The following is an 18181-nucleotide window of genomic DNA, read 5'->3' on the forward strand; positions in this document are numbered from 1 at the left end:
TCCATCGCCCGGTGGGGGCTTCAAAAAGTTGGGAGCCTCGATCACCTCGTGGCACCACGGGAGAAGAATGAGGAGGAGATAAGACTTTTCTTTGCCTTCCATCACAGTGAGGGTATGCCTGGAGCAATCGCTGTGATGGCTGTTTGTGTAAAAATTGTATCTGTGTGTCCTGTGCTTTTTGTTGTCTACTGCCGGACCCTGACGTGAGAGGACGCTGGCGTTGTTTATTCGCCGCTTTTCCGTTAGGATAGTTTGTCTGTTTGTTTTTATGTTGATTGTTTTTGTAAACCGCTTTGAGCACCCGATAAGGCGCAATATAAAATAAATGCTTATTATTATTATTATTATAAATAGTTCATGTTTTAGGTTCATAATCTGTCATCAGGGATTAAGCACAAGTATTGATTCATTAAAATTGGTCCACTGTGGAATTTTAACATTGAATGTTGATCCTATTTAAGATCCTAGTTAATTTTAACCTCAAGCTCTCACTAATGAATCAGTTTATCGAACCAGGCTATTCTCTTTGGAATGGTGCATAATGTCAGTTTAATGAATTTCCTCAGTAGTGCACTGTAATTTCAGAAAATATTTTATGCTGAAGTTCATGGAATAACTTTGGAACATACAACTATCTTAGTCAGGCAAAAATGCCACAAATCAACATTGTTCATTCATTTATATACTGTAAACATATGTTCTTTACTCTGTTCACAATAGTTTTCATGTCTTTTTTTTAATTGCTTGATTTGCTTTTGATTTAGCCTCTAGCCATTATTTTCAATAGTCAATGGTGCTTAATTTATCACATGTGCAACTGAAGAGTGAAATTATTTTTCCATATATTGCACATGCAGGCGCCGCCATTTTTGGTGCCATTATTCCAAGTCCAAAGTCTGGTGGGCACGTATGCTCGTTGTACTGGAGCAGTTCCCACGAACCGACGTCCCTCTCCTCGGCCGGTCATCTTTGTGTCCTTGGGGCGCCTCCTGCAGCCTACCTGAAGGCACTGGGGGCATTACCCCGGTTCACCCCATCGGCCCTTGCTCCTCGCGTCTTCCAAGCCATTGGACGGGTTCTCAGTCCTGCAGAAGACCATGGCAGGGGAGTCAGGCCTACCGTGCAAGTCCTCCTAGGTCTGACTGCGGTGGGCAAGTTGGGCCTACTTGCCAGGAGAATCCTAGCTCGCAGGTGCCAGTAGGGGGAACATTATCTGTGACCAAAAGAAAAGTTGGTATAGTCCCGAGCAAAATTAATTGTAGCAATATTCTTTGCTGTTCATAGACTAATGCTTGCAAATCAAGAGAATGGAGGAAAAAGCCTTGATTAAAATTTGTCAGATGCTCATGGTATATCAGCATGTGCTACTTTAAATGGATAATGTACATTATATAGGTTGTGCATACTTAAGCTATGAAATCTATCCATTGGGAAGTAAACAGTGGGTGAATCATTTTAGTTGGATGCCGATATTCTGGCTCAGATAATCGTTATATTTTTTTAATCTGCAGCTTAATTTTGCCAAAATGAAATTAAATTCGGTGTGATGAGTAGAAAATGAATTTGGTACTTAATTTTTTCAATTATTGTAATAATACACAAGTATAAACAGACTTTGCTAAAAGTCACTACCTTGATCCGAATGTAATAAACACGCTTCAAGGACACTGAACATAAACGCTTTGTTTTATTCGTCCGCCATTCCTTCACATCCTGGCAACTTGTGTCCTCTGACCTTTCTGACTTATAGCAACATGTGATACATTTAAATATGATGTCAGTTACTATGACATCCCTTCCTTATCAAACAAAAAGGATACCGAACATAGAAAAATAGGTGTAGGAGTAGGCCATTCGGCCCTTCGAGCCAGCACTGCCATTCAATATGATCATGGCTGATCATCTAAAATCAGTACCTCATTCCTGCTTTTTCCCCATATTCCTTGATTCCTTTAGCCCTGAGAGCTAAATCTAACTCTCTGCACCATAAACTCTCTGCAGACATAAATATCTGCATCATCATATTGCAAACTGAACATTCCAACGCCATTTAGGATATTGCATTAGTTACATTGATAACGCATAATTTTCACATGTCAATACATCTCATAATCCTATATCTTGGGTTGTCCTTGAGGTTTTGGTCTGACCACTGCCTCTGCACTCGTACAGGATTCTGATCTGTCATGTCCTGTACCACCGGTTCATCAGCTCGATTCTGGTTTTGCATAGTCTCCTCCGCAGACTCATGCATTCTTGGCTCATCAATTTGGTAGTCTTAAGTCTGATCCCCCACATTCGGTTCAAGGGTCTGACAGTCACCATCATGAAAGTATCTTACTTGCAAGATCTGTACAATGGTATAGATAATGTGTAAATAAAGTACATAATGTTATCAACAGTTTTGTATAAGTAGTTTTGCTACCACGTGTATTCCTAACACAAATTGGATATAACAGAAATGATGAATTAGGGAATACCATTTGTATTACATAGACCAAATTGTAGATTTCGATCAACAGCTAAAGAACCACTTAAAGGTTACTTTGGAATATGACATGCAGAAAAAAAAGCTGCCTTGCAAGGGAAAAGAAACTCTCCCTGCATTGTCTCTTAAGATAATGGCTGACCATTTAATTGGCGATCATTCATTTCTATTGACACTTGTGCAATGCTGCTCAACCAAACAATGCAGTTGTTAATATTTTTAGCTTGCAATAACAAAAATAAATATCGCTCTTAAAGTTCCTGACTTTTGGAATCCTAGGTGGAAGAATAGCTTTGTTATTGTAAGCCTGAAACTCTCCAGCCCCCAACCACGCCCCACCTCCACATTGACACATTTGTTTCTATACCATGATTTTCTGTAATACAAGGTTTCTTAAGGCAAGTAGTGTTATTGCAGTCTTCTGTCGTTTGTATATGTGCACATGGGTGATTACGTATCCGGCAGCAAGAAAGATGTTTCACTGCCTGTCCCTTACCATCCTGTGTATCCACATGTCCAATAACTTTCACTTGAAACTGCAAGGGCTTTGGCATTTGGCCAAGTGAACTTGTGGTGCATCCTGGTTTTCTTTGCCACAGACAAGATCATTTCAAACTTAAATCGTGTGTACAACTTTATGTCACAAAGTTAGACATTTTACGATTTTGGTTGTAGATTATTTCGGTCTTCCAGGAATTGTTTGTTCTTGTGTAATATATTGTTGTTTTCCCAGAGCAATGATGGTGAAGAGCGACTGGCTGTTGTTCGACTCTTGGCAAAACTATTTGGTGCCAAGGATTCGGAGCTTGCAACACAAAATCGTCCCCTGTGGCAGTGTTTCTTGGGGCGGTAAGTTTTTTTAACCTTTTTCTTAAAAGTTTGTTATTTAATTGAAGTGTTCAACCATTGAAAAGTTCACTCACCGGTTTGAAGAAAAATAGTGAGGAATAGTTCTAAAGGGGACCATGTATCACCAGGTAACGTCATGTGGTTATTCTACATAGCTGGTAGATGTAAATATTTTCCATTAAGATACTTTATATCAAATTATCTTAAAAATCATAAAACTACAGATGCTGGAAATTTGAAATTAAAAAAAGTCTCAGAAATACTTAGCAGTTCAGACAGCATAAGTGGTGAGATAAACCGTTATTGCTTAAAGTAATTTCTCCTTCATGATTATGTTTCAAGTTACTGTGGGATGGTTTGGGTGCAGTTTGGAATTACTGGGGGCAACAGAGAATTTGTGATAAGGTGGAGACAAAGGTCATCCTTAACTACCGAATGAACCTCAGCCTTGAGTCTGAAGAAAGTTCCGACCCAAGATGTCGTCTGTCCATTTCCTTCACGGATGCTCCCTGACCTGCTGAGTTCCTCCAGCACATGTTTTGGTCAAGATCCCAGCATTTGCCATTCCATGTATCTCTACTTAATGAATCTGTTTGTTTTCAATATTCGTGTACAAGGACACTGTTGTGTTGGCTGTTTAATAACAGAAGCCGTACACCTAGATAATAATCCAAAGACTTTATTAACTACATAGCAAGCATGACCTCACACCTGCACGTTGCACTTACACTAACCCGAATCACCCAAGCAGCAGTCACTCAAAAGTTAAAGGGGTGTAACTACAAAAGCATGACACATAACATGAGTGACACCATTACACTAATCTACATCCCCCCTCTTAAAGAATCAACAACGATACAGACACATAAACTGAGCACGTCATGTATAACAATCAGTGACAAACTGGAGGAAAGTTAAACATAGTCCGGATACTTCACAACCGGCCTGCAAACACGACCAACACGTGTACGATAGAGACCATCTCCATTCCTCTTATACGGGGAGAGAGCAGGTGATTCCACGGGCGAGGGAGCCTGAATCAACGTCCCTGGAGACGAAGCAGCAAACTGTGGAACAGGCGATGAATATGGAGGCGAAGATGGAACAGGCAAAGGAGCTGTTACAGGCATGGATTGTTGTGCTGGCAAAAGCATGCGAGTGCCACTAGGTGCAAACGGAAGCGAACTTGTACGATCTGGATTATACTGAGGAGGAACTGGCTCGTTCACAGGCAGGATGTGTCGCCTGTTACGCCGGTAGGTACCGTCATCGGCACTAACGATATATGAGCGTGGCTCTGAAGCAATTCCAGAAATGACTCCGATACGGTCATGGCCTCTGTCAGTCTGTAAGCGGACTACCTGCCCTTTGGTCAGCGGTGGCAGTGGCCTACTTGTCTTGTCAAACCATCGTTTCTGAATGTCTCGCTTCTGTTGCAACCTGGATTGAACCTCCTCCGGTGGAAACACTTGTGGGACTAAAGCCTGATTGGCTACAGGCACTGTGGCACGGGTTTGCCTTGACAATAAACGTTGAGCGGGTGAACCCAAGATGGGGTCACGGGAGATGTTGCGTAAGTTAAGCAGATCCAGGAATATGTCCGATTTTGCTCTGTACGAACGTTCCATGAGCTGTTTAGCACTTTTAACAGCCCTTTCAGCCAGCCCGTTAGACTGGGGATATTCGGGGCTGCTGGTGATGTGAAAATTCCAGTGTCTAGCGAACTCCCTGAATTGTTGGCTGGTGAATTGACTGCCGTTGTCAGTCAGCAGTTTGACCGGGGATCCGTGGACTGGAAAGTGGCGAGATAACTTTGAAATTACTCCGCTGGAAGTGGGGCTGCTGAGAACATCAATGTCGAACCATCCTGAATAAGAATCCACGAGCACCAGGTATTGTTTGCCATGCCAATCAAATATGTCAGCTGCGACTGTAGACCACGGGAGCTCCGGTACCGGATGTGAAAGAAGTGGTTGCTTTTGTTGGTGAGGGGCCAAACTGTTACACACTGCGCAGGATGCCACATTCTCGGTGATGTATTCGGCCATGCCAGGCCAGTAAAACATGCTTCTCGCCTGTGAAACAGTGGCTTCAGCACCCGGGTGTCCCGCATGGACAGCGTTAAAATACCGGTGGTACAGCGAGGCAGGAACCACGGCCTTGTGTCCTTTTAAAATAATGCCATCTTGCAGCACGAGCTCATCCCGGACAGCAAAGAAGGGCCGGACTGGCAGCGGAACATTGTAGTGCTTGTCTGGCCAGCCGCGCTTAATGACGGAGGTTAGCGACCGTAGTGTACTGTCAACAGCAGTGTGGGCAACCAGGTCCTCCATGCAGGACGAAGGGATAAAAGACACACTCATCACAACAAAGTCGTCATCCGGCGAGGGCGGACCCTCGCAGGTCTTCTGGGGTGCACGCGAAAGAGTATCGGCCAGGTGCATGTCCTTACCTCGTTTGTGGATCAGCACCATGTCATATTTCTGAAGTTGCAGTAACATCCGTTGTAGGCGCGCTGGAGAGGTGTGGATAGGTTTGTTGACAATGCTGATCAGAGGTCGGTGGTCAGTTTCAATTGTGACAGTGTGGCCAAAGACAAAATCGTTGAATTTCTTGCAGGCAAAAACAACCACTAACAGTTCTTTTTCAATTTGGGCATATCGTTGTTCTGTGTCAGTCATGGTGCGTGAAGCATAGGCAACAGGCTTATTGCCATTGCCATCATTCTGAAGACATGCAGCGCCCAGCCCGTGTTGTGAGGCATCACAAGTAAGAGTAATCGGTAGTTTAGGGTCAAAGTAAGCCAGAGTCGGAGCATTAAACATCCGCCGTTTAAGAGTGTCAAATGCTGTCTGTTGTTGCTCGTGCCAAGTCCAAGCAGTGTCTTTGTGTGTAAGCTGGCGTAATGGGGCCGAAATTTCACTGAAGTCCTGAATGAATTTGCTCAAATAGTTGGCCATACCAAGGAATCTCTGCAAACTGAGCACGTCTGTGGGTGCTGGAAGCTCGTTGATAGCACTAGTTTTCGCTGGATCAGTTTTGAGGCCGTCTTTGGTAAATATATGGCCTAAGTATTTTACCTCATTCACTCTGAACTTGCATTTCAGAGGATTTAGCTTGAGATGGATGGCCTCGGCACGCTTCAACACTTTTGACAGATTGGCATCGTGCTCGTTGATCGTTTTTCCAGCAATGAGGATATCGTCCACTACAATGGAGCACGGGTAGCCCGCAAACAACTGCCTTATGGCTTGTTGACTTACTTCACTGGCAGAACATATACCAAAAGGCATCCGAAGAAATTTATAACGTCCGAATGGAGTGCTGAAAGTCGTCAGCTTAGAGGAGTTAAGTTCCAGTGGAATCTGCCAAAATGAGCTCTTGGCATCTAGCACCGTGAATACAGTTGCTTCAGCCATCTGCGCAGCAATCTCATCCACAGTGCGCATGGGATAACATGGTCGTTTGATCGCTGCGTTTAAGTCCTTGGGGTTGATACAAATCCGTATCTCGTCTCTGTTCTTCTTAGCAGCGACAACCATTGTGGAGACCCAGTCTGAGGGGTCAGATACGGGAGTAAGCACACCCAGAGACACCATTCTGTTAAGTTCACTTTGAACACGATCCCGCATAGCGTGGGGAATCTTATGAGCTGGACGAACAACTGGGATTGCCTCAGGGTCAATGGTAATTGTGTACCTGACAGGCAGCTTGCCCAGCTTATCGTTAAACAAATCTTTGTATTGTGTCAGAATTTGACGAGTAAAATCACAGTCTGTAGTCAGAGGACAGACAGAAGGGCTGAATGTGATCAAACCCATATCTAGGCATGCATCAGCACCCAGTAGGGATGGCACGTGAGTTGAGACAGCAACGTAACTCAACTTGGCCGATGGGGTGTACTCGAGTTCCAGCAAATGAGACAAGTGATGTAACTGTTGGAAATAAGGTTTCTGTGTTTTTCAGCTTCTGGAAGACAGCCAAACAGATAACGTTGCAGCGCGCTCCCGAGTCGACTTTGAGATAAAGGGTTTTACCATTAATGAGCAATGCGACCTTGGGATCTAGCTGTTAGTGCACTGACTTAGACAAAGCATGTATATCAATCTCTGCACTTTCGCCAGCTGTTCGTACAATCATGGGAACTGGGTGTGAGAACTCAGAGATTGAACCTTCATCATGGGCATGCGAGTTAACTGACTGTCTCGTTTGAAATCTGTTACTGCGTGATCGACAACACCTAATTAAATGGTTTCGTTTGTTGCAATGCCGACATAGTTTTCCATACGCAGGGCAACGATCACGAACCGCGACATGTGAACCTCCACAGTTGAAGCAATTATCGATCAATCTTAACTTGGTGACTGGCAGTTGAGATAAACACGGAGAAGTTTGATAAGACATGCTGGCTGCATTAATTTCACGAGCAGCAGAATGTCCCAGAGTTTTAATGTGAGCATCAGTCAATTCAGCTATGCGACAGCGGTTTTCAGCAGCCGCTAAGGTTAGGTCAACTTCTCGCACTAATTCATCGCGCACCTTATCATTCAGTATGCCATGGATTAAACGATCGCGAACAAGACTATCGTGCATATCTCCAAATTCACATCGACTAGAGATATGCTTGAGCGCACTAACATATAACTCAACAGGCTCTCCTTGTTTTTGATTCCTTGAAAATAATTTATGGCGTTCAATGCTCACATTGATTTGTAACTCATAATTGTCGGAATTTACGCAGGAGACATTCAGGGTCACGGATAGACTCCGCAGCAATTTGGGCACCATTAGCATCAACTCTAGCCGGTGCATAGTGAAATCTTCTGGCACGACGAGCAGCTTCCGTGCCCGCCAAATTAAGAAGGATTGACGCACGAAGAGCAGGAACAGCCGTAGGGTATGCAGCTTCGATGTAGATTGAAAAATCCTCTTCAAAAACACGCCACCGTTCCGCGAGATCTGCATCAAACACCAAGATCTCCGGTTTCCTGAGAGCAGAAGCCATCGCACAAAGTAGAAAAATAACAAACTAAGATAAAAACAAGAGAAAAACAAAAGAATTTGGCGTAAGTCCGTACACTTCTGACACCATGTTGTGTTGGCTGTTTAATAACAGAAGCCGTACACCTAGATAATAATCCAAAGACTTTATTAACTACATAGCAAGCATGACCTCACGCCTGCACGTTGCACTTACACTAACCCGAATCACCCAAGCAGCAGTCACTCAAAAGCTAAAGGGGTGTAACTACAAAAGCATGACACATAACATGAGTGACACCATTACACTAATCTACAGACACCCAAATCCCATTTTACATAGACGGGGTTTGCTTTCACTGGAGAGACTAAGGAGTGAGGTGGCCTAATATAGGTTTATAAAATTATGAGGGGGATAGTTAAACAGAGGGTAAAAATAAACAACAGGGCATGGATATTTTGGGGGCGGTGTGTTTCGCGGAGATCCGAGGGAGGAATTTTATTCACGGGAGGCTGAAAAACGCTGTGCGAAGTAAACCGAGCGGCACGGTGGCGCAGCGGTAGAGTTGCTGCCTTACAGTGAATGCAGCGCCGGAAGCTCAGGTTAGATCCTGACTACAGGTGCCGTCTGTACGGAGTTTGTACGTTCTCCCCTTGACCTGCGTGGGTTTTCTCCAAGATCTTCGGTTTCCTCCCACACTCCAAAGACATACAGGTTTGTAGGTTAATTGACTGGGTAAATGTAAAAATTGTCCCTAGTGTGTGTAGGATAGTGTTAATGTGCGGGGATCGCTGGGCGGCGCGGACTCGGTGGACCGAAGGGCCTGTTTCCGCGCTGTATATCTAAATCTAAATGTTGGAGGCAGATATACTCTTCTTCTTAGGCCCCCCTCGGTCATGGCTGACCATGGGTGATGCATCCTAGTTGGCTGCTTGCTTCACACCACGGCTAGAGCAGCGTCGCTTGTGGCTGAAGAGACCAATGCGTGAATGACCGTCTCTGTCGCAAAGGTCACATTTGTGTTGGTCTCTGGTCTGTTGAAGTTGCTGCGCTCCTTTCTGTGTGCCCGCTTGTCTGCCGCTGCGTTCATCAGTTTCTCTTCCCCCGTTTTGAGATGTTGGTTCAGAGTACCTCTCCATCTCGTACGGTCAACTGCAAGGCTCTCCCAGGACTCCACATCGATGTCGAGCACCTTCGAATCTCTCTTGCAGACATCCTTGTAATGTAGCTGGGGGTGGCCGATGGTTCTCCTCCCAGATGTTAGCTCTCCATAGAGGATGTCTTTTGGAATACGGCCATCCTCCATGCGATGGACATGGCCCAGCCACCGCAGCCTACGTTGCCTGAGTAGAGTGTACATACTCGGAAGGCCAGCGCTAGACAGAATCTGGGCGATGGACACTCTGCCTCGCCAGGATATACCCAGGATACGGCGGATGCTTCTAAGGTGGAAGGTATTGAGTCTTCTCTCCAGTCTGGCATATGTAGTCCATGTCTCACTGCCGTACAGCAGCGTGCTGTTGGCACAGACGTTGTAGACTGCTATCTCTGTCTTCACTGTCAGCTTTGGTTTGGTCCACACTCGAGTTGTGAGGCGAGTGAGAGTTGTAGCTGCCTTCCCGATCCTCTTGTCAATCTCTGGGTCCAAGGAGAGGTTGTCGGTGATGGTGGAGCCGAGGTACATTAACTGATGGACGGCATCGAGTTCGTAGTCGTCGATGGTGATGACAGGCGGTGCCTCTGTATCCTGTCCCAGGACGTTCGTCTTCTTCAGGCTGATGGTCAACCCAAAGTCCTTGCAAGCCCGATAGAAGCCGTCTATCAGTGACTGTAGTTCCTGCTGGGTGTGGGACACAACTGCTGCATCATCGGCGAACAACATGTCTCTGATGAGAGCTTCATGTACTTTTGTCTTGGCTCTGAGGTGGGTGAGGTTGAAGAGCCTGCCATCTGTTCTAGTACGCAGGTAGATCCCCTCTGTTGCAGTGCCGAAGGCATGTTTCAGGAGCAGAGCGAAGAAAATCCCAGAGTGTGGGAGCGAGGACACAGCCTTGTTTGATGCCACTGCGGATGTCGAAGGGCTCCGACAAACTGCCATTAAACTGCACTGTCCCCTTCGTGTTGATGTGGAAGGATTCTATCATGCTCTGCAGTTTTGGTGGGCAGCCGATCTTTGGGAGAGCCTTGAATAGGACATCTCTGCTGACGAAGTCGAACGCCTTGGTGAGGTCAATGGAAGCAATATACAGGGGCATCCGCTGTTCTCTGCACTTCTCCTGGAGCTGGCGAAGGGAGAAGACCATGTCTTCCAGCTCGGAAACCGCACTGTGACTCTGGTAGGCACGTTCTGCCAGCTTCTGCAGGCAGATCAAGATAACCCGAGCAAAGACCTTGCCGACGATGTTGAGGAGGGAGATGCCTCTGTAGTTGTTGCAGTCACTTCTCTCGTTCTTGTAGAGGGTAATGATCGTGGCATCCCTCATGTCCTGCAGCACAGCTCCTTCTTGCCAGCACTGGCAGAAGACTTCATGCAAAGGAAGCAGTAAGGTAGTCTTGCAGTGCTTGATCAGGTCAGGGGAAATCCCGCCGCTGCTGGGGCCTTGCTTGAGGCCAGGCTGTCAATGGCCTTGCTGAGCTCCTCTACCGTCGGTTCTCCATCTAACTCATCCATTGTCGGCAGGCACTCGATGGAGTCAAGGTCTGAGGGGGACACAGTGTTCTCTCTCGAGTAGAAGTCGGAGTAGTGTTCCACCCATCTCTCCGTCTGCTGGCATTTGTCTGTGATTACTTCCCCAGTGGAGGATTTGTGGGGGGCTGTTTTGCTCTGGACTGGTCCTAGTGCCTTCTTAATGCCATCGTACATTCCCCTGATGTTCCCTGTTATGGCAGCCGTCTGGATGTCCTCACTAAGCTGTGTCCAGTACTCATTGGCGCAACACCTGGCAGTCTGCTGAGCCTTGCTCCTGGCAGCCCTGAGGATCTGCAGGTTCTTCTCGTTGGCTGACCGCTTGTACTCGGCTAGGGCGGCGCGCATGGCTTCGATGACGGGAGTTATCTCGGTCGACTTGGCCTCAAACCAGTCGTGTGTCTTTGAGATCTTCTTCCCAAAGCGAGCCAAGGCTGTGTGGTGCATGGTGTCCCGCAGAGTTTCCTACTTCTCTGTTGCAGAGTCTCCAGGGCGGGAGGTGCCAAGTTCTCTCTCAAAAGCCTCTGCAAACTGTTGCACGAGGGTATCTTGCTGACATCGATGCGGGGTTTCCCTTGCTTCTTGGTATGGTAGAACCTCTTTGGTTGCAGCCTAATCTTGCAACACACCACGGAGTGGTCTGTGTCGCAGTCCGCACTGTGATAGGATCGTGTGTGGAGAACGTTCTTGAGGGTGGCATGTCTGAGTAGGATGAGATCCAGTTGATGCCAGTGCTTTGAGCGTGGGTGCCTCCAGGAAATCTTGTGCTGGGGCTTTGTCTGTAAGTACGAGTTGGCAAAGCACAGGTCATGGTAAGTGCACAGCTCGAGCAATCGCTGTCCGTTCTCATTCATTTTGCCCACACCAAACTGCCCAAGGCAGTAAGACCATGATTCGTGGTCTGCGCCCACTCTGGCGTTGAAGTCGCCCAAGAGAACAAGTTCTTCCTTGCTGGGGATGCTGCTGATGATGGATGCGAGGTTCTCGTAGAACTCATCCTTTGTGTCTGATGTGGAGGACAGTGTCGGGGCATACACGCTGACATGGGTGACTGGGCCTGTGGTGGTGTTGAGGCGGAGAGTCAGGAGTCGTTCTGAGCCATTTGGAGGCAGAAGTAATGTTGGAGGCAGATATACTCACTGCTTAAGTATTTGAATCGTCAAGGCATTGACGTCTACAGACCTAACGTGAGTAAATGGCATTAGGTTAGATAGGTTCAGCCGATTAGTGCGTGATGGACCAAACGGCCTGTTTTTATGCTGTATAACTGTTATTGCTCAGTGTATGACTATTTAAATAATACACCTTTTTCTAAACAAAATGAATGGACTTCACATTTATCTACATTGGACTGCACCTACTATATGCCTGTCCTTTCATTCAACTTATCCAAATCTTCCTGAAGTCTCTTTTCATCCTCCAAGGAATTCTACAGAGATCTGTGCTGGACCTCTGTGTTTGTGAAATATTTTAAAGGACTTGGATGTAGATGGCATTTTTCAGCAAGTTTGCATCTGACTCCAAAATTGTTGGAGTTGGGGATAATGTGGAAGGCTGTCAAAGAAATAATGGTATGTCAATCCGCTACAAAAATGGGCAGAGAAATGGTGGTTAATCCCAGCAAGTGAGAGGTGTTGCACTTTGGGAGGTCGAATTTCTGGGGAAAGTATACAGTAAATGGCAAGCACCTTAACAGCTTTGAGAAAGCTATGGATTTCTGAAGAAGGGTTTCGACCCGAAACGTCACCCATTCCTTCTCTCCCGAGATGCTGCCTGACCTGCTGAGTTACTCCAGCATTTTGTGAATAAATACCTTCGATTTGTACCAGCATCTGCAGTTATTTTCTTAAGCTATGGATTTGGATCTCCAACATCTTTCGGCACATCAAAGTGGCAACACGAGTAGATACAATGGTAAAGGAGGTAGAGTGCTTGACTTCATTGGTTAGGGCATGAGTATGAGTCAGGAAATCCTTTTGCAGCTTTATATTTTGATATCAACCTACATTATTAATTTATGAACATTAATTACTTTGTGCTTTATAACAGATTTAATGACATTCATGTTCCTGTGCGATTGGAATGTGTGAAATTTGCAAGCCATTGTCTGATGAATCATCCAGATTTAGCCAAAGATCTTACAGGTGAGGTGTGTTTGTCCAAAAATATCACCCGAAATGGAGATTTGCTTCCAGTGTCAACATTTGAAGCAAAAACAAAACTTTCATGGCTAGGTTGAGTGGATAAATGTACCTAGCACTATCTGTATAAGTGTGTGTGGGAGGGGGTAATTGCAGAAGCTGGCAGGTAGACATTGTATTTCTATGGTACCTGATTTTTGTGTTGAACCTTTGGCCAAATCTTAGACCTTCACCCCAGCAGTGGAAGCTAAGTAATGTGGAATCCGAAAGCGTTGAACAGATTGTATTACCATCCTTAAGTACTGTTTCTGATATGAATTTTCAAAGCACTTTTGATTGTATAATTTTGGACAGTTCTGCAAATACTAATTGATCAGTTTTGTTCATAAAATTGGCTTTTAGATAGTAATTGAAAGCTTGCTATATCCAAAGGCATGGTTGTACTAAAGGAGCTGAGCAGATTAGTGTTCTTTCTTATTCTTGGGGAAAGTTCCAAAAAGCTCAACATGGTTGCATGATATAAGCTAAAAAAAAGTTTTAAATTAGTGAATATTTTACAGCAACAAATGACTTATGTAAGGCATGGAACTTAATTTTCTAACCAGTTTGAAAGCCGTATCATTTATTTTAAATGCACATCACATAATCATGTCTGCAGAACTGTTCATTATTTTGTTAACAGAATTATAAACTGCAATTTATGTCTCGCTAAAATAAATGTATTCATCCTGAATCAGTAATTGTATGTGCTAAATCCTTTTTAATAGAATACTTGAAGGTTCGATCACATGATCCAGAAGAGGCAATCCGGCATGATGTCATTGTTACAATAATTACAGCAGGAAAGAAAGATTTATCACTGGTGAATGACCAGCTACTTGGATTTGTGAGAGAGAGAACACTGGACAAAAGGGTAAGGTTTTGAGATTGCAAAATTTATCATTGCAAAAGTACCATGTTCTATTTCTTTGTTTTGCAGCATAGATATATGTTTCCTGAGGTGAGTACGGCAATATAGGCAATTGAGAAATTACAGTACAGAAAAATTGTGTTATTTCTGAAATAATTATTCTGTAGCCTACACATAGATTGTAGATACCTGAAAACCATTGCACAAAAAAAAAGTGTTATAACTGACCTTTAAACATTTTTTTCCATTAAAAAAAATATTTCATGTGTTTCATTCTTTTGAATTCCATTTAAATCACTTTCCCCTTCCACCATTATCCTGCCCTTTGATTTCACATCTCATTCCTCTTTTCTCCTTATCTTACAGCCTCATGTCTCCTTTTTCATCTCTAGTCTTTGTCCACCCATCTGCCAATCAAACCTATCACATGTTGTCCCAGCTGCCCACCTATTTTCCAGCTTGTCCCCCTCACAAGCAGTCTGACGAAGCAGCCCAACCCAAAACTTCGCTGTCCATGTTGCCTGACTCGCTGAGTTACTCCAGCACTTTTTCTTTGTTTCAGACATTGCACGATTGATTGATACTTAATTGTCATGTGTACTTGGTACAGTGAGATTCTTTGTTTGCGTACAATGCAAGTATGCAAGAGTAAAGGGTGCCGACAAAGTTACAAAAGTATTCAATATAGTCCTTCTCCTCCGCCCAGCCCCCCTCTTTGTTCTCCTTGCACTCACACCACGTCCCTCCTTGTTCTTGGATTCATATTCTTCTATTGAACTCGTATTCTTCTACATTTCTTACTTCTATCCTGCCTGTATCTCTCTCTTTTCAGTTCCTTTTCCTGACCATCTTGCAGCCAAACCACGGTAGCAATTGCCATGTCAACCCAGCAAAATTAATTAAAATCTACAATCTTATTAATTAGTTTCTTGCATTCTGTCGATTTGTATAATGAATGCTAATTTGTGTCTTCAGTTTGTAGTTCAAATATTTTGCTCCCATTCTGATTTCTTTCAATATAATTCATATACTTGAAATGATCTTGTTTATCTGTTGCTTAACACACGATTTCTGACTCCATGTATTCTCTCCCCACTTCACTTAAAATCCTTGACTGTTCTATTTATGAGGATCCCAGTGGAGGTCGTTCCCGGCTTACAAATATCTGACTTATGTATATGGAAAAGATCATTTGTGTGACAGGTGGCATGGGTTTGCCAGCTGCTCTGGGACTGCTGGCATCTCCTGCCCTGTGGGAACTCCATTCATGGGTGCATTTCTAACATAAAAACTGGATTGCTCCTCGAGCCTGCTTGGCCAGACAGTAAGATCATGTCTGATCTGATTGTAGCCTCCATGCTACATTCCTGTCTTCCTCTGTTAGTATTTATTTATATGTATATATATATGTGTGTGTGTGTGTGTATATAATATATAATATATATATATATATATATATATACATTGAGCCCATGACTGCAATTGGAATCATAGAACTGGAGCATGCTCTACATCCCACCCAACCCTGTGGCAACTACAAAGTAACTATTTTACAATAATACATTGCTCTCATTCTCTCTATATTCCCATAAATTCCCCAAGGATTCTGTCACTCAGCAATGTGACTTGAAAATATTGCTCTCTGAAAACTGTAAGAAAATAACTGCAGATGCTGGTACAAATCGAAGGTATTTATTCACAAAATGCTGGAGTAACTCAGCAGGTCAGGCAGCATCTCAGGAGAGATCCTTCTTCAGACTGATGTCAGGGGGGGCGGGATAAAGGAAGGATATAGGTTGAGACAGGAAGACAGTGGGAGATCTGGGAAGGGGGAGGGGAAGAGAGGGACGAGGAACTGCTCTCTGAAAACAGCTAACCTAGTAGACTAGCAGCACGTGTTATGGATCATTGAGTCAAAGATAAGAACACGTATCACACCAAGACATCTATGAAACTAAAATTCAGGTAATTAAACAAATCAGGATATTTTTTTTAAAGTATGCTGGTCTCTGTTTTGCAACCAAGATACAACCAAATTGTTTAAAAATGTTCATTAATGTCCTGCAGGAGAGGAATTCTGTCATCCTTCCCTGGTCTACCTTGCGTGTCAATTCGATCCCGCAAATGCCGTTGACTCTAAACGGAAGCTTTTAGGGATGGACAATAAATGTTGGCATTACCATTGACTTCCATACCTTCTGAATCTTAAGAAAAATATAAGAAGAGAAATTGCTGTTCTTGTAAACTATTCTATCTCTTTTAGCTTTTGATTTTACCTACTTTTATAAATGTGATTTTCTTGTAATTTGTATGTAATTTTGAGAGATTTCGGTTTAAAAGTGGAATACAATGTGATCTGCAGTTTCACTTAATACAAGACCAAGTGGACCCGTTGGCCCAAACCTCTCCTGCATTGGGGCAGCACCCTCTCCTCCCCCCCTCCTTCTTCCCCTCTACCCCCCCTCCCCATCTGCCTCTTCTCCCCTCCCTCCCTCTCCCCCACTCCATCCCCTTCAACCCCCCCGTATCCTCCCTCCCTGGGGGGAAGAGAGAGTGGGGGTGGGGAGGGAAGGGGACAGTAGGGAGCAGGGGAGAGTGGGGGTGGGGGGAGGAGAGAGTGGGGGTGGGGGGGAGGGAAGAGTGGGGAGGAGGGAAGATTGGGGGTTGGGGGGAGAGTGGGGTGCTGGCAGGGAGAGTGGGGGTGGGGTGGGGAGGGGGGAATGGGGTGGAGGCAGGGCTGGTGGGGGTGGGGGCAGGGATGGGGCAAGTGGGGGTAGGGGGAATGGAGTGGGTCAGTGGGGGGAGGAGGGGGGGGGATTGAGTGGGGGGGTTGAGGGTACTACACCAATACAGGAGAGGCTTTGGGTCCAGGGCTCACTCAGTGACACCCTCTCCCCTTCCCTGTCCCCCCTCTACGAGGAATGGGCTCAACGGATCCACTTGGTCTAGTATTACAGTTAATAATACTGTCGTTTACCATCTGACGTGCACAAATGTAATCTTAATGTTCCTACCCAGACTCTGTTAATGTGTTGGTCCTCAAAATGGAATTAAAACCTTCACAAATGGTTTCCCTGGATACCAGCCTAGAAATAAAAGTATTGTTTCCCAAATATCCAGATGGTCGTCCCATTTTGTTTTGTCTAATTAGACTATTTCCTTGCTGATGTGCAGTTGTTTTCTGCTCTTGTAAAACATTCTTTTGAATGTAATGTTGATTTTCAAGTGGGATGCGGGCTTCATTTGGACTTGGCAAGTGAGGACTATTTCATCACACTTCTAACAACCTCATAGAGGTTGGAAGAGCTTTGGGTACCAAACTTCTGACCTGCTCTTGTCGCCACAAGTTTCAGTGGCTGTTTAGTTGTGATCCTCCATAATGTTGATGGTGGGAGACTTGGCAATGGTAATGCCATTAATTGTTTAAGAGTAAGTGGTTGGGTTCTCTTATTTGAGCTGGTCATTGGCTGCTACATGCGTGGCATGAATGTTGCTTGCCACTTATCACTCCATGCCTGACTATTGGTCTGACTAGGTCTTGCTGCATGTAGGCATGAACTGCTTCAGTTTCTGAAGAATTGTGAATGGAATTGAACATTATGCAATTATAAACTAACATCCCCACTTCTGACTTTATGATTGCATGGAGATTATTAATAGAGAAGCTGAAGATATTTGGGCCTAGGACTCTTCCTTGAAGAACTCCTTCTGCATTGTCCTATGGCCGAGATGATTGGTCTCCGACACTCGCAACCATCAGCTTTTGTGCTGGTATGACTCCAGCCAGTGGAGAGTTTCCCTTCACTCCCATTGACTAGAGTTTTACCAGGGTGTCTTGATGCCGTAGTAAGTCAAATGCTGCTTTGATGTCAAGCATGTTATGATGCTCCCTTTTTCAAAAGGACTACATTTTATTCCTATTAGGCGGCATGGAGGGGAAGAAGAGAGCACGTCTCGGCCTTCGGACGATTCAGGATCAGTTCCTGTGGATTGGAGGGTAGCTCATGTTATCCCACTTTTTAAGAAAGGAGGGAGAGAGAAAACGGGAAATTATAGACCAGTTAGTCTGACATCAGTGGGGGGAAGATGCTGGAGTCAATTATAAAAGACGAAATTGCGGAGCATT

The 18181-nt window shown here is 44.7% G+C and overlaps 1 protein-coding gene across 7 annotated transcripts in view; it reads left to right on the forward strand.

Moving 5' to 3' along the window:
• Positions 1 to 18181, forward strand: part of pds5a (PDS5 cohesin associated factor A) — a 163786-nt gene that overhangs the window by 79935 nt on the left and 65670 nt on the right. For all 7 annotated transcript variants that reach the window (XM_078399742.1, XM_078399715.1, XM_078399706.1 and 4 more), the window contains 3 exons: positions 3222 to 3337; positions 13054 to 13148; positions 13913 to 14058. In XM_078399742.1, coding sequence (XP_078255868.1) covers positions 3222 to 3337; positions 13054 to 13148; positions 13913 to 14058 — 357 coding nt within the window. The remainder of the gene's footprint in view (positions 1 to 3221; positions 3338 to 13053; positions 13149 to 13912; positions 14059 to 18181) is intronic.

Source organism: Rhinoraja longicauda, chromosome 1 (genome assembly GCF_053455715.1).
Source record: "Rhinoraja longicauda isolate Sanriku21f chromosome 1, sRhiLon1.1, whole genome shotgun sequence".
Taxonomy (NCBI): domain Eukaryota; kingdom Metazoa; phylum Chordata; class Chondrichthyes; order Rajiformes; family Arhynchobatidae; genus Rhinoraja; species Rhinoraja longicauda.